General features: G+C 50.2%; 1 protein-coding gene across 1 annotated transcript in view; it reads left to right on the plus strand.

Annotated features, from left to right (window-relative positions):
- Window positions 1-16,975, plus strand: part of WWC1 (WW and C2 domain containing 1) — a 156,439-nt gene that overhangs the window by 119,982 nt on the left and 19,482 nt on the right. The window contains exons 11-17 of the mRNA XM_043913493.1: window positions 668-1,203; window positions 4,242-4,350; window positions 4,701-4,781; window positions 5,432-5,518; window positions 6,299-6,491; window positions 12,200-12,352; window positions 13,080-13,171. Coding sequence (XP_043769428.1) covers window positions 668-1,203; window positions 4,242-4,350; window positions 4,701-4,781; window positions 5,432-5,518; window positions 6,299-6,491; window positions 12,200-12,352; window positions 13,080-13,171 — 1,251 coding nt within the window. The remainder of the gene's footprint in view (window positions 1-667; window positions 1,204-4,241; window positions 4,351-4,700; window positions 4,782-5,431; window positions 5,519-6,298; window positions 6,492-12,199; window positions 12,353-13,079; window positions 13,172-16,975) is intronic.

Consider the following 16,975-nt stretch of genomic DNA (forward strand, 5'->3'; position numbering starts at 1 on the left):
TGCACAGCAGGTCCGTGGATGGCCTGGGGGGGCTTTTGCTCGGCCAGGTGTGGCCCAGGGCAGGGTCCTTCACCTCCCCAGACCGCAGCCTCCTCGGCCCTCCTGACAGCTCACAGAAGGCCCCAGTCGGGTTCTAGTGAGTCTCGTTCACATCCCTCACCCCTGCCAGCCAACTTGCTTGACACAGTGGGTTGGCTTCAGGCCAGGGCCCTGCTGGGCAGTGTGGCCGGCATTTTATCACAACATTATGTTTTTATCAGGTATTTATATCAGTTGACAGGACTTTTCAAATTACAGTTAGGATATAAAGGCTCCTTTTGAAGATAACTATGTTAATGTTTAAAAAGTGAGTTGATTTGGAAAAAAATATTAAGCCTCATTACTTGGCATTGGATTCAAATATAGAAAAATAGGAAAATGGAGTGCAGCTGGTGGAGGTTTGAGAAACAGGGATACAGAGGAGGAAGTGGACTCAGAAGGCAGCTGGCTTGGGTTCGAATCCCAACTCTGCCAGCTCCTAATTACACGGCCTTCTCCGGATATCCCCATCAGTGAAGCGGGAGTGGGTGGTCTGCCCTGGACCCCATCAGGGGGATCCTGAGTGCTTTCCGGGGGAGCTTCCGGGCGGCCCACCCCCTCAGTGTCCTCCGCTCCCCCCCTGCCCCAGCCTCTCCGGCAGCATGCAGAGCCTGTCCTCCGGCAGCAGTCCGGGGTCCCTCACATCCAGCCGGGGCTCCCTGGCGGCCTCCAGCCTGGACTCCTCCGCCTCGGCCAGCTTCACCGACCTCTACTATGACCCTTTCGAGCAGCTGGACTCGGAGCTACAGAACAAGGTGGAATTCCTGCTCCTGGAGGGGGCCACGGGCTTCCGGCCCTCCGGCTGCATCACCACCATCCATGAGGATGAAGTGGCCAAGACCCAGAGGGCGGAGGGGGGCGGCCGCCTGCAGGCCCTGCGCTCCCTGTCGGGCACTCCCAAGTCCATGACCTCGCTGTCCCCCCGCTCCTCACTCTCCTCCCCGTCCCCACCCTGCTCGCCTCTCATCGCTGACCCTCTCCTGGCTGGGGACGCCTTCCTGAGCAACCTGGAGTTTGAAGACCCCGAGCTGAGTGCCGCTCTCTGCGAGCTGAGCCTTGCCGGCAGCACGCGGCAGAGATACCAGCTGGAGGAACCTGGCCTAGAGGGCAAGCCACTGGGCCAAGGTAGAGAGCGCCGCATCCCAGGAGGGAGGGAGGTGGGGACTGTGCTCAACAAGCCCAAGTTCCAACCCCAGTGATAATTGTGGGGTCGGGCAACAGTTATGGGCAACAGTTACTGCTTTCTACGTGCCAGATCTATACACGGTGTATCGATTTATTCATTCATGCAGTAGGTATTTATTATGTGTTTCCTGTTGTCTAGATCCTGAGCAGAGGGTTTTTCCATGGTGGGTTCATTCATGCAACAGATGTTAAGTACCTATCGAAACTATGTCTTAATGGGTAGGCATGGATTCATTCATTCTTTCATCTGACAGATAGGCCATGTGGGTTAGTCACGAGGATACAGTGTGGTGGACAGACAAGGTCCTGGTTCCCATGAAGCCTGCATGCAAACAAAGGCATAAATAATAACTGTACAAGCAGACCGGGGGAAAGCACTTAGGAGGAGAATAAAACAGGGTGTGATGGAGCCTTTCAGGTTGGAGTGGGGCTGCCATTTCAGGCTGGGTGGTGAAGGAAGGTGACATTTGAACTGTGACTTGAACAGTGAGAAAGAGCCAGCCTTCAGAGAAGCAAGAGCAAAGTGTCTGAGGCTGAAACAGGGGCTGCAAGAGAGACCAGAGGGAGGGGGTTACCAACACGGCAGAGAATCAGGCAGAGAACGAATTGTGTAAGGTAAGGAGTTTACATTTTATGCTAATTGCAGCAAGGATCCTTGTGATTGAAGCCAGGGAATGAAAAAAGATCACTCCTGTTATGAGGTCAAAAAGGGCATTGTAGTCTAGACTGAGATTCAGGTCAGAAGCTTCAAAGTAAAAGATGATGCCGATAATGACAGCTTAGGTTTATTAGAAAAATTTTCATCTGTAACAGCAACCACATAATAAATTATAATGGTGAATATTTATTGGGGTGCATTGATGTGGTGGGCAATACACTTGATATGGTGAAATAGGCTCCTTCTATTATACCTATTTCACAGATGGGGAGACAGAGGCTCAGAGAGGTGCTATCACTTGCCAACAGGTGGGGAAGGTGGGATTGGAATCTGGGTTTTTCTGACTCCAGCGCCCAACCTCTTTATCACCACGGTCCCCTTAGGACATGAGGCAGCTCTGTGTGTTCATTCCTAAGATACCCTGACGCTTGCTGATCCCATCTCGCATGTGGTATGAAAGTCAGGACTGAGCAGGATGATTTATTGAGTTCAGGTGTACAAGATACAGGCACTGTTGCACATACTGATTCATGTAAACCTCAGAACAACACTATGAGGTGGGTATTGATTTTATCCTCATCTTACAGACTGAAAGGCGTGAGACTCGGTGAGGTTAAGTGACTTGTCTGAGGTCAGTGTCACTGCGCTAAGGCAGGAGAGTCAGGTCTGGCCCCAGGACCACCTACCCAGAGCCCACACTGAGCCAGATGCCAGCAGTGTTGGCAAAGGTCTCCTGCTTCTGACTCCCATGAAGCCAGCTAGAAGCTCAACCCATCTCAGCTCCAGGAATGGGGGCGGGGGCAGCTGCAGCACCCAGACATATCAGTTCCTTCATATACAAGGGCCACTGGGAGCAAGGGAGAAGCAACACGATTTCCTGGTTAATTAAAGGCTCTGCTGGGTGCATGCCAGCCACTTCCTTAGAAGAAGAGCTGGGAGATCCCTGGGGCTCCCTTATCAGGAAGGCAGTCTTGCCGAGTCCTCTCAAACAAAAATAAAAACAGGCTCCCTACTGCAGCAGGTGGAAAGCTTCAGAAAATTGTTCCCTGGGGAGGAGGGGGTGCAGGCGGAACCTCTAATGAGGCTCAAGAAGGGTTCCCGGTGCTCCCTATCTAAAGGGCTGCGATCAGCTGGATCAGGGATGCTCGGCCCCCAGTGGGGTGTGGGGAGCGACCCCTCCCCTAGACCCACCCCCATCCCACAGCGTCGGTGCTTGGGAGCCAGGGGCCGCTCACGTCTCAGGCGTTTCTTCATGGCATCTCCAGAAGCCTTGCCAGGCTGAGCTCAGATGCTAAGCAGGTTATGCGATTAGTGCCACTGTTCAGTCAGCAGACAAATTAATCTCCTTAAGTGGTTATGTGGAGGGTGGAGCGGGGTGGGTCTGAAGGCAGGAGGGCTCCAGAGCTGCAGATGTGGGATGCAGGCTGGGAAAGCCACGCCCAGATGGCCCCTTGGTCTCTGCCAGGCTCACGGTCACCATCCCCTAGCCCAGCCAGCGCACCCCCCACCCCCCACCTGTGTGCCTGGCACACGGCAGGTGCTCAGAAGTGCTGGCCCTGAGGTTGGAACACCTGAATCTGTCCTTCTTGTGCTGCGTGGAGGTCAGGAGCTGTCCTATTCATCTTGGCAGCTCTGAACTTGGCAGTGGCCCTGGCACACTGTCTGCACCCATTACTTGGGGAGGGAAGGAATGTGCAGCATGTGCTAAGTCTGAGTCTTGGGTCAGAGACTTCAGAGGGCCTCTGTCAAGGGCAGGGGAGATGAGCTGACTTAGGAGTGCAATGGGTTAGGCAAGTAGGAGAGCCAGTGCTTAAATCCTTCTTCCCCTTTTTGTCTTCCCGCAAGGGCCCAGGGTCTGTGTTATTGTCCCAAGTGTGTAGGAATTGATCTGGAAGGCATCACTATAGTGATGGGAATGGTAGTCATAGTAACTAAGGATAGCAGTACGGTTTCTAGAGCACTTCCCCTGCCCCAGTCTCTATACTAAGGACTTCCCTATATCATCTTATTGTGTCCTTCCAACAAAGTAGGTGTTATTATCTCCATTTTACAGATAGGGAATGCAAGGCCTAGAGGGAATAAATCAGCATCCCAGAGTCATAAAGCAGTGTGTGATTTGAACCCAGGTGGTTTGCCTGTGGAGTCTGAGGTGTTAGACGCCACCCTTTCCTTCACCCCAAAACACACAGACCTTGTGTAAAGGTCAGAGTTGTAGGATTTTGGGGGGACCATCTTAAAACAACAGGGGATCCACAGTTACATGTTGGGATGACAGTATCCTGATTTCTGAAGCCTGCCTTTTCCCCCTCTGTTCCTCTAGCTGTGAATACGGCTCAGGGGTGCTGCCTAAAAGTGGCCTGTGTCTCTGCTGCCGTGTCAGATGAATCCGTGGCTGGGGACAGTGGTGTGTATGAGGCTTCCGTGCAGAGGTGGGTCCCTGAGCCCTGGGCCTGCTCCGGCATGTGGGAGGGACCCACAGGAGGGTGGGGGGCAGGAGAAGTTTCACGTCTGGGAGACTGCTGGTTTCTCTGAGTGCCATCAAGGGTCGTGTGGCCAGGGGAGCAAGTATTGGGGAAAGACCAGCCCCCTCGAGAGAGGGATCCGGAGTCGCTCTGGGCAGGCAGGGTCCACAGGGAGGCTCAGTAGACCCAAACCTTCTTCCTCAAGAATCTGCTGCTCCCTCCCAGAGAGAACCCTGTCTCTGGAAAATGACTTTGGCCCCAGGTCACTGCAGGCCAGCCTGACCCTCTCTCTCTGTCTTCCCCGTGTTGCCTTCCAGGCTGGGTGTCTCGGAAGCCGCTGCTTTCGACAGTGATGAATCAGAAGCAGTGGGTGCCACCCGGGTTCAGGTCGCCCTGAAGTAAGTGGCAGGGAGGGCGGGGCAGGGGGCATGGTCTGCACTGGGTGCCCTCCTCCCCCTTCTGCAGCGTGTCCAGCATTTACCCTCCTCCAGAACCAGCAGGCCCCGCTGACAGCTGTGGGCTCCTAACTAAAGGTGGGGGTCTCTTTCTATGCCTCCCAGCTCCCCATTTCACAAAAGAGAAAAAAACAAGGTTTGAAGACTTTGTACCTTGCCCAGTGTCACTGAGCTGGGCAGTGGCCAAGCCAGGCAGGGACCAAGACCGCCTGCCGCTTGATGTGTTTGGTCATCATCGTTACTACAGCTTCTGTCTTATCATCTCATCTGGACTGAAGTCAACCCCTAGGGGGCTACAGCCTAGATTTCCTGTTATTGCTCATCTCTTGATGGGGAATGATCTTGATTATTTTTAAATAGGAATTCATTGCCTACATTTAGCTGTCAGGAAATTTTACACAGCCTCTGGCTTCCCTTTAAAAAATCAGACTGACAGCTCTGGACCTGTGTCCCTGCATGGCCACAAACACTGGGTCTGTGATCTCCAGCTCACCAGGGTCCCAGAGCAGTCGCAGCTCCATCCATGATGATTAAGGGAGAGAGAGATAAATGGGTTACCAACAGGTGCTCTGTATGCCCCCTTTTCATTTCAGGTATGATGAGAAGAATAAGCAGTTTGCAATATTCATCATCCAGCTGAGCAACCTTTCTGCTTTGTTGCTGCAGCAAGACCAGAAAGTGTGAGTGTGTAGCTGACCGTGTATCATCCTCTCGCCCCCTACGCCCATCCCAGGGGACACTCTCCTTTCTGCCCTGCTCCGACCATGGGCCCCTAGACCGCTGTGGGTGGTTAGTGCACATGAGCGTGGATGCAGGCAGGGTGGCAGACAGGCTCAGTATAAAGAGGAGCGCCCCAGACAGCTTCCCATATGCGTCCTGAGCTCCGACCAGGTGCCAGCACTAAGAATGGGGTGGTGAGCAAACCCCTGTCCTTGTGAACTTGAAGCCTGGTGAAGGAGGAGGTCACGGCCCCTTTTGTTTGCTGTAAGCATTAGTGTTCCATGCAGAAAGAGCCAGGCCTGCCTTTCTGAAGAGCCAGTTCCCATCAGCGTGATTCTGTGGGCAGGTTGTGATGGGTGTTAACCCTACCGCTGATAATACGGCAGAGACCTGCACTGTCAGCCTCTCTGCCGGTGCAGACAGGTTTATGTTTCATTGAACTCATCTGCCTCCATGCCCCTCCTTTGCTAGACCGTAGGCCTCGAGGGCAGCAGTATGAGCTTGTCTCTGTGGTCTGCACCCAGCCAGCGCCTGGGGTGTGACATGTGGGAAGGAGGAAGGCAGGCCCGAAAGCAGGCAAAACAGAAGGCAGACGAGATTGGACACACAGCGACTGGGGAAATGACAAACTCTTGTCCTCTGTGGTTTCCTGGGGGATTTGCAGCAGCCGTGTGCCTAAGGCCTGAGCCCCCGACCCGGGCTGACCTGACACCGGCTGTCGTGCATGCCTGCCCCTCTAGGAACATCCGAGCGGCTATCCTTCCGTGCTCCGAGAGCACCACCTGCCTGTTCCGGACCCGGCCCCTGGATGCCGCGGACACCCTGGTGTTCAACGAGGTGTTCTGGGTGTCCATGTCCTACCCAGCCCTTCACCAAAAGACCTTAAGAGTCGACGTCTGTACCACCGACAGGTGCCATATGGAGGAGTGCCTGGTGAGAGCTCTGTCTGTCTGTCCAGCCTTCTGTCCTTCTTGATCCACCTTTGTACTTCAGGGAGAAGGCTTGGGGCAAACACAGCTTGCAGTATCAGCCCAGCTCTTCATGGGTTCTAGGCAGACTTATTGGGAGCAGGCAAGAGAGAGCAGGGAGCTCCTTTATCTGCCGTGGAATTGCAGGGCCACATCCCTTCCTTGTGCCTGAAGCTGAGCCACCAGCCTTCCCCACCATGTGGCCTCAGATGCTTTAATTGCCTCCGTTTTCTTATCTGTAAAACCAGCTAACCCTGGCTGCTTCACAGGTGGTTCTCGGGAGACTAAAGTGCTAAACCAGTGCCCCTCGAGCTTCCACGTGTACACAAGTTACCTGGGGCTCTGGTTAAAATGCAGATTCTGATCATCAAGTCTGGGCAGCAAGATTCTGTATTTCTCTCAAACTCAGAGGCAATGCCGGTGCTTCTGGTTCCCATAGCAAGGATGTGAAGACTTGAAGTGTCTGCGCACACTGGTTCTCCCTAGAAATCACTTCCCATCACCTTCCTGCTCAGCTGGAGTTCATAACAGCTTCATTGCCACTTATATTGTTGTTATTATTACTGGCAGTAATGCAACAGCTTGTATTAATTGGATGCAGTTTATATGGTGGGCTCTGAACTGAACTCCCTACTTGTGTTATTTCTGATGATCTTCCCTACAATCTTATAAACTAGGTACCATACTGTTATACCAGTTGGGAAACTGAGGCACAAAGAACTTTCTCAAGGTCAGAACAGAGTTAGAATATAGGCAGGTCCACCCATGTCAGACCTTGGAGTTTTCTCTGGGCCAGCACAGTGCTCCTGGGAGGAACCCAATACATGAGATGGTGACTCAAGGATTTGGCAAGCAGGGTGGGTGCTGCTGAAGGATGGAGCAGAAAGCTTTTCCAAATCCAGCCCCCAAGAAATTCCCTGGTAGCCTAATGGTTACGATTCTGGCTTTCACTGCCATGACCCAGGTTCAATCCCTGACTGGGGAACTGAGATCCTGCAAGATGCATGGCATGCCCAAAAATATACCTCTATATTTATTTCTATAATATTAATTTCTATTCTATTCTTTAGGATATCCTTTAGGATTGAATAGAAATTAAATACAATATTAAAAAAAAATCCAGGCTCCTCCAGTGAAGCGTTTCCTCAGCCCCGAGCATTCCTAAATGAGAAGAGACTCAACCCTGTTTTATCCTCCTAATTGGATGCCTTTTATTCCTCCTTCCTAATTGAAGTCTGGCCACTGCTGGTTGCCATGGCAGCAGCCAAAGTGCTCATCCCACCATGGCTTGTGTCCATCCATGGCCGACCGGAAGCCTCCGTCTCCCATGTCCCATGGGGACGTGGAGTGTCAGGCTGTCGTTTTGGTGGCTGGAGGAGGCATGGAAGTGAGACGCGTGGAGTGAGGGCTGTCAGCTCCCGCATGCTGTCTCCCCGCACTGCTGAGCTGGTGGCATCCCTGGTCTGCTTTGAGCCACGTAACCAGCCGGGCAAGGACACCAGTACTCATCCTGAGCAGCGTCTGTGTGTCTAGTTCTGGGCTGAGAACTCTGAGTGCAGTATCTCATTTAATCCTCACAACTGGGAAGCAATACTAGCATTAGGACCATTTGGCAGGTAAGGGATCAAGGCCCAGAAAGGCTAATTAACCAGCTCAGGTCATCCAGTAAGTAGGTAGAGAAGTCTGGATTTGAACACAGATTCCAACTTCCTTATGTCTCCATCACACTGTGTGTGTGATCAGTTGTTCAGTCAAGTCCAACTCTTCGACCCCATGGACTGTTGGCTCCTCTGTTGGTGGAATTTCCCAGGCTAGAATACTGGAGTGGGTGGCCATTTCCTTCTCTAGGCGATCTTCCCAACCCAGGTATGGAACTGGTGTCTCCTGCATTGGCAGATGGATTCTTTGCCACTGTGCCACCTGGGAGCCATCACACTACCCTACTGGATTATGGGTTTGGATGGAATATGTGTCTTGCCCTCCCCGATATCATGGGCAGCAGTTCCACAGTCACTTTATGGTGGTATCACAGGGTCACAGGCTTTCCAGCCAGGTGCTGGCTGCTCACCCTTCAACCGTGCAGCTTCTGTGAAGGCGGCCCACTGCCCAGGCCCACTCATACCCCAGAGCTAACCATCATAACCCTCCCTTGCTCCTTCCTCACTTTGCCATCCACACTTGGCCAAACCCCAGCCCTGTCAAATGAACACTCCCCTCCTTTCTGCCCACGCCATTGGAGGAAAACACTCCCAGCAGCAAATTCTTATCCTCTCCTTTCTCCCCACTCTTACTGTCCCTGCGCGGAGGCCCTCGCTTTACACCCAATCCTGGAACCATAGAAGGAACCAGAAGGGAGCCCCCATAGCTGCCCCACCACAGTTAGCTGTTCTCACAGGCTCTGTGGTTCCTCCCGGAGCTCAGGGTGGGCCCTCCGCACTCCCATCCATGGCCATCCTTGCTCAAGGTCGTCATGCCAGCCCTCACGCTTCTGCTCTGTTTTCTGTCTCCAATCTTCCGTCTTCCACTAGATCTAATCTGTCAATATATGTCTCCACATATGTGCTGTTATTAATCCCATGCTCTAAAAAAAAAAAAATTTTTTTTTACCCCATTTCTTCCTCCAGCTACTACATTACTTCTTTTGTTTTCTCTGTAGCAACACATGAACGAGGTGTGTGTGTTCTCTCTGTATCTTAGACCACATGGGCTCTGGCCCTCATCGTTCCACCAAAAATGTGCTCATCAAGGTCATCGGAGACCTCCTCGTTGCTAAATCCAGCGGCCAGCTCTCTCCATCCTCGAGTCTCTTGGCCTGTCTGCAGTGTTTGAATCAGTTGCTCACTCCATCTTCCTCGACATCCTTTATCCTGACTTGGCTTCCTGGACCGCTCGCTCTCTTAGCCACCTTCTCCCATCACTGGCTTCTCTGTCTGTCTGCTCTGTGGATTCTTGCTCATTTCCCTGACCTCTCCCCATCCAAGGGCCCCAGGGCTCAGGCCTTGCTCTCCTCCCCTTCTCTACTTGCATGCACTGCTTCATTGATCTTGTCCTATCCCCTGGCTTTCAAACACCATTCCATGTAATAGCGCCATCCTGGGCCTCCCCACTCATCTCAGTGCTGTATGCCCGCTGTCTCTTCCGTATCTTTTCTTGCATATCCAGTCGGCATCACCAGTCATGTGTCCACAGCACACCCTGAGCTTTCCTTCCATGTCTTCATTCTCAGCTGAAGGCAACCCCATTCATTCATGCATTGCCCAAGCCAGAGACCACAGGGTCATCTTAGTCCCCTTTCTTCCTCTCGTACCCCACATTCAGGAACTCCTATCTCTGCCTTCAGAAGATCTCCAGATTCCAGCCACTTCTCCCCATGCTCCTGACCAGCACCATCTCTCACCCGATAGTTGCAGAATCCCCTACTGGGTCTCCCTGCTTCTGTTCTTGCCGCCCTTCATCTCTTCCCAACACAGTCGCCAGGGTGATCCTATTAAATCGCAGATGAGTCCATCCAGACCTCTCTTTAAATCCTCAGGAAGGCTTCTGTCTCCACCCAGAGTCAATAGCTGGGCCTTGGCCTGCTCTCCCCAGGTCCTCTGAGGTCTGCTCCTTGTCATCTCTCAGATTTAACCCCTGAGACTCTTCCTCCAGCCTCCTTGTGCCCCTTGAATACCCCAGCACCCCCCTTCTCTGGCCTTTCTCACTGCTACCCTTTTCGAATGTAATTCTTTTCTCCTGGATATTGATGGGCAAAAGTCACTCTCTCACCTCATTCTGTTCTTGACCCAGATGTCACCTTCTCCGTGAGGACTTCCTACCACCCTACATAAAGTCACATTGCCCCCTCCACCCTCTTATCCCCACCTCTCCACTTTGCCTGTATCATTTTCTCTGCAGCACTTTATATCACCTAATATTTCTCCGTATCATAGGTATTAGGGCGCCTGTTATTTTCACATTTTTATCATCTCTGAAATCAAGATGCAGTGTGTACTAGCTGGCAGGCCATAGTCTAATTGGTAACTATTTTTCTTTCTTAGTGATACATGAAATAATAGTACACTCTATAATTGATGGCATCTTAGACTCTATGAGACACAATATAGAAGTTACTTACTGATTATCTGATTCCCCCAGACTGGAATATAAACTCAGGAGGGCAGGGATTTTTCTCTGCCTTAAATCCTCCTGTGTTCCCAAAACCTAGAACAGTATCTGACACATAGAGGCAACTGGGCAAATATGTGTGTGTCAAATAAATGAATGAATGCATAGATGCTGTCAAAGTGCATCCAGTTTACGAGGCAGACCATTCACACCTATGAGGCAGCCCCAAATCGTTGTTGTTGTTGTTCACTCAGGCGTGTTTGACTCTCTGTGACCCCATGGACTGCAGCACGCCAGGCCTCTCTGTCCATCACCATCTCCTGGAGCTTGCTCAAACCCATATCCATTGAGTTGGTGATGCCATCCAACCATCTTGCCCTCTGTCATCCCCTTCTCCCTTGCCTTCAATCTTTCCCAGCTTCAGGGTCTTTTGTAATGAGTTGGCTCTTCACATTAGGTGGCCAAAGTATTGGAGCTTCAGTATCAGTCCTTCCAATGAATATTCAGAATTGATTTCATTTACGATTGACTAGTTTGATCTCCTTACAGTCCAAGGGATTCTCAAGAGTCTTCTCCAACACCACAGTTCAAAAGCATCAATTCTTCAGCACTCAGCCTTCTTTATGGTCCAATTCTCACATCCATACATGACTACTAAAAAAACCCAGCTTTAACCATATGGACCTTTGTCTGCAAAGTAATATCTCTGCTTTTTAATATGCTGTCTAGGTTTGTCAATAGCTTTTATTCCAAGGAGCAAGAGTCTTGTAATTTCATGGCTGCAGTAGACTGTATCTTGTCGGAATTAGACTGTATCTTGTTGGACAGCTCTCTACATCAGTACCTAGAAATCTTCCTTATTTTTTGTACATAGCTACGTAATAACTGTATAGATATAGGTTATAGTTTATTCCCCCGGTCTCCTGTTGCTAGAGCTTTGAGTTGTTTTCCTTGACATCAGTCTTGGCGATTATCTTTCTCAACTCTAATACCAAAAGCAAAAAACAACACATGCAGCTACCTCAAACTAAAAAGCTTCTGCTTAGCAGAACTTTCATTTTGCATCAATAAAATGAAAAGGCAACCTACTGAATGGAAGAAAATATTTGCAAATTGTATATCTGACAAAGAGTTAATATCTAAACAACCCATGAAAGTAAAGTGTTAGTCACTCAGTCGTGTCTGACTCTTTTGCGACCTTATGGACTATAGCCCACCAGGCTCGTCTGTCCATGGGGATTCTCCAGGCAGAATACTGTAGTTAGTGCTCACTCCCTTCTCCAGGGGATCTTCCCAACCCAGAGTTTGACCTGGGTCTCCCCCCATTGGAGGCAGATTTTTCACCATCTGAGCCATCAGAGAACCCATCCTTAAAATTAATATTTAAATAGATCTTAACCTATACAACTCGGTGAACAAATAAGGCGGTGAATGAGTGAGTTATTAGAAAACAATACCCAGCCATTTCTTCCTCCCAGGAAGCTTCTCTCTTACCTGGAGTGGTGTTTCACCTACTTTCCCCAGAATACCTTGTCACTCCCTGCTTATGCTTTTTTCCATCCTCCACAGGGAGGCGCCCAGATCAGCCTGGCTGAGGTCTGCCGGTCCGGCGAGAGGTCGACTCGCTGGTACAACCTCCTGAGCTACAAATACTTGAAGAAAGAGAGCCGGGAGCCCAGGCCAGCGGGAGCCACGGCCCCCATCCCAGGGCCTGAAAGCACGGTGAGCTGGGCCACTGCTGTGCACCCTTCTCCCATAAAAGGCCGCACCTGGTTGGCTGGAAGGGAAAGCCTCTCGCAGAGTTGGAGATGGCTGGACATCAGAGGGATGTGTGTGTGTACGCGTGCGCGTCACTCAGTCACTCAATGACTCAGTGTCCGACTCTGTGCAACCCCATGGACTGTAGCCCACCAGGCTCCTCTGTCCATGGGATTCTCCAGGAAGAATACTGAAGTGGGTTGCCATGCCCTTCTCCAGGGGAATCTTCCTGAACCAGGGTCTCCTGCACCACAGGCAGATTTTTGTACCCTCTGGGCCAGCAGGGAAGCATGGACATCAGAGGTGGAGTAATAATTAGAGAAGGAACTGAGTCTCAGAGACATTAAATAATTTCCTCAAGTCACACAGGCTTCCTCAGCATGGACACCACTCAGTGGGACTGTCTCCCTGACTACTTGATAATCTCCTTACAGCTATAGACCTGTAATTCTGTCTCAAGCAAACACTAACCTCATCTTCCAAATTTTGTCCATGTATACAGAGGTTATTTTCAGTAGAACTGCCAGTTAGAAGAACTAGGGACCATATTTCCAGTTGATGTAACATTATGGCAAGACACCCTGGTCTTCAGTTTTATCCTCCGTTCGCTGTGAGGGTGATGGGGTCTGATTCCTGCCCAGGGGGCTCTGCCTGCCACTCGCAGAGGACTCATCGGCCTTTGTCTCCACAGGATGCCGTGTCTGCTCTGCTGGAACAGACGGCCGTGGAGCTGGAGAAGAGGCAGGAGGAGAGGAGCAGCACACAGACCCTGGAGGACAGCTGGTAAGTGAGGCTGCCCCTGGGAACTGACCTGGTTTGGATCTGAGCCCAGAGCTGAGATCCTCAGACACCAGGGCAACCAAGAGAAGTGTTCCCCTGTGAAAACAAAGATCCTTTCTCATGGCTTCTCTATAGGCAACAAGGCAGTGTGTAGTCTGGTACAGTGTTTCCCAAGTCCCTTCCCAGTTTGTGATTTTGTGTTCTAGCAGTTATTCATACTGGTTCACATGTTAATGTTTATCATGATGCACTTACATTTATTTTGGTTCAAAAAAATTCCTAAGAAGCTTTATATTACCAGAAGTGGAAATAAGCACGAAAGTGAAACTCACTCAATTGTGTCCGACTCTTTGCGACCCCATGGACTATATAGTCCTTGGAATTCTCCAGGCCAAAATACTGGAGTAGGTAGCCTGTTCCCTTCTCCAGGGGCTCTTCCCAAACCAGGGATCAAACCCAGGTCTCCCACATTGCAGGCGGATTCTTTATAAGCTGAGCCACAAGGAAGCCCAAGAATACTGGAGTGGGTAGCCTATCCCTTCTCCAGCAGATCTTCCTGACCCAGGAATCAAACTGGGGTCTCTTGCATTCCAAGCAGATCCCTTACCAGCTGAGCCAGAAGGGAAGCAGAAATAAGTATAATTTGCCATAAATTGAAAATTCCTCAGTAAGGAATTTCAGTTGACTGCTAGGAATAGGGAGCAGAAATAACAAACTTAAACAAGATAGAATTTTACTTCTTTGTTACTTAAAAAAGAAGACTTGGAAAAAGGCAATCCAAGGCTCATCTGTCAGCCCCATGATGTTACCGGGAACCCAGGCTGCTTTTCTTATTCTGCTTTGCTGTCCTTACTGTGTGACCTCCATCATCAAGCTAAGCACAGAATGGCTGCAGAGTCACCAGCCATCAGGCAGGCATCGGGAAAGAGGAAAGACAACAGAGTCTCCATGAGTGCCTTTTAACCAATGAGCATTCCTGAAAGTCCCACCCAGCAATTTCCACTTGCTTTTCATGGGCTGAGCTTAGCTACCTGGCCTACCAAGTAGCTAAAGGAAGCTGGGAAATGAGGTCTCTTAGTTGGTATAAAATTGAAGATTCTGTTACTAAGGAAGAATGTAGGAGTGGATATTGAGTAGGTCATGAGCCAAGCCTGCCTTAGAAGATAACTGTGGAAGATTAAATGTAATAAAAATATAACAAGAATATTAAAATCTACCTGGATATATTGCTTGCCAAGGTTCTAAGACTAAGATCTCTCCTACTGTTAAAAAGGAAGGTCATACATTCTCTACTTCTGTGTCTCTATTTCTGCTTTGCAAATCAGTTCATCTGTGTAAACACAGACATAGAGAACAGATGCAAGGATACCAAGGAGGGAAGGGATGGGGGGATGAACTGGGAGATTGGGACTGACATATATACACTACTGTGTATAAAGTGGATAACTAATGGGAACCTGCTGTATAGCACAGGAAACACTGCTCACTGCTCTCTGGGGACCTCAGTGGGAAGGAGACCTGGCGTGCTGCCGTCTACGGGGTGGCAAAGAGTTGGACACGACAGGGTGACTGAACAATAGCTGATTCACTTTGCTGTACAGTGAAAACCAACACAATATTGTAAAGCAACTATACTCCAGTTAAAAAAAAAAAAAGGTCCATGTGTCAGCAATGTTAAAGACATGCTACTGCCCGAGAGAGACTTCCTTCTTGATGTAATCAAGTCTGAAGGATTGGACAGGACACAGCTTTTCCACTGTGTGATCAGTGCCCTTTAGTCCCTTGTCTATCCACAGACAGTCTCATCACACACTTTAGGAAACAGTGATGTAGACTAGGGTTCACACCCTAGCTTTATCTTTTTTGGTGTAACCTTAGGCAACGCGTTTTTTAACTTTTTATTGCAACATCATGCACATTCAGAAAAGCTGATGTGTGTGTACAGCTCAGTGAATTTTCAGAAGCCAAACTGCCCACGGGTCCAAACTGAGGAGCATCACCAGTTCTCCGGAAGCCCACACCACGTCTCCTCCGGTCATGCCTGCCCCCTCAAGAGCAGCCACTGTTAAGCAAGTCGTTCTGACCCTGTCTGATCCTTGGCTCAAAAGTGGGGACGTCACACTGACTGTGAAGGCTCATCAGAAGAGACAGAAGGACCAGCTACTGATGAAGTATAAGGGCAAAACTTGTAGTAGACACGCAAGACACAATAGAGATTCTTATCAGGAAATGGAGGAGGAACCCGGCTTAAGTACCAGCTGGAAAGGGAGACAGCAAATCCCATCTCGGAAATGAGCAAGTCTCAGAGCCTTGCCATTTGGAGGAAGTGTGTGTAGTTGTGCTTAAGCGCATGTGCTCTGAATCCAGACAAATGTGAATTCACAAAATCTCGCTCAGCCAGCTCCTTGTGGGATCCTAGGTCTGGGTGAGGCCTAAGCATCAGTACATTTAAAAGCATCCTGGGAGGACTTCCCTGGTGGTCCCAGTGGTTAAGATTCCATCTGCCAAGGCAGGGGACATGGGTTCGATCCCTAGTCTGGGAAGATTCCACATGCCCCAGGGCAACTGGGCCTGGGCGCCACAACTACCGAGCCTGGTCTCTGAGCCCACAAATTGCAATTACTGAAACTTGCACGCCTAGAACCTGTGCTCCTCAACAAAAGAAGCCACCACACATTGAGAAGCCCATGCACCGAAACGAAGAGGAGCCCTTGATGGCCACGACTAGAGAAAGCCCATGCACAGCAACAAATACCCAGGGCAGTCAAAAATAAATTAATTTGGGAAAAAAAGAAAAAAAAGCATCCTAGGTAATTCTAAGATGAAGCCTGGGCTGAGAACCAGGCTCCAAACCCAGTTTCTCCATCTGTGAAATAGAGATTTAAGAAATTACACATTACACATGGGGTATTTTGTAGACTCTGAAAATTATGCATGGGAAGCCCTCAAAACAGACTTGACCCACAGACAGCATGAAGGGACTTCTCTGTTACAGCCCTAAGTTCTACGTCTGGTCTGACAAGAAGTCTTTCCTTAATAGCTTTTACTCCCGGGGTCAGCAGGTATTTTCTGGAAAGGCCCAGATATTAAATGTCTGCTTGGTGGGCCAGGCAGGTTCTGTGGCATCTACTCAACTCTGCCATCGCGGTGTGACCGCAATCACAGACAGGACACACACCAGCCAACCGTGCCTCTGTCCTTGCACCTTCATTTATGGACACGGAAACTAGAATTTCACATCATTTGCACATGTCATGAAATATCATTCTCTTTTTCATTTTTTTTCCCCAGCCATTTAAAAATATAAGAACTATTCACAGCCTGGACCTTGGACTGTCCAAAAACAGGCAATGGGCTGGATTTGGCCCCTAGGCTGACTCCTGCCTTCCAGTTCTTGACTCTTCCTCCACGTGATAAAGAATAGGGCAAGGTTCCTGAATTCTTGTGTTTATGTTTGCTTTAGGGTTCTCTCTCGACTGCCTCAATTTCTCTCTTTTCTTCTCTGTCCCACCCGCTCTGTCTCTCCCCGCTCTCCTTCCCCTCCCTCCCTCCCTGCTTCCTCCTATCTCCCCACTGCCTCTCTCCTTCCTCCCCTTCCTCTTCCTCCCTCCGCCCTCCCCACTTCCCTCCCTCTCGTGCCTTTCTCTTCTCCCTTCTCTTTCCCTCCTTCTCCCCCTTTCTCTCTCCCTCTCTTCCCCGCCCTCTGACACTCTGCAAAGGTCCCAATGCCGGAAATCGGCCGGGGACCTGTCTTCCAAAACCCTGGCACAAGATCAGTGGTTTTCCACCAAATTCCAAGCTTGTGTT

The sequence above is a fragment of the Cervus elaphus genome, chromosome 9 (assembly GCF_910594005.1).
Source record: "Cervus elaphus chromosome 9, mCerEla1.1, whole genome shotgun sequence".
NCBI classification, from domain to species: domain Eukaryota; kingdom Metazoa; phylum Chordata; class Mammalia; order Artiodactyla; family Cervidae; genus Cervus; species Cervus elaphus.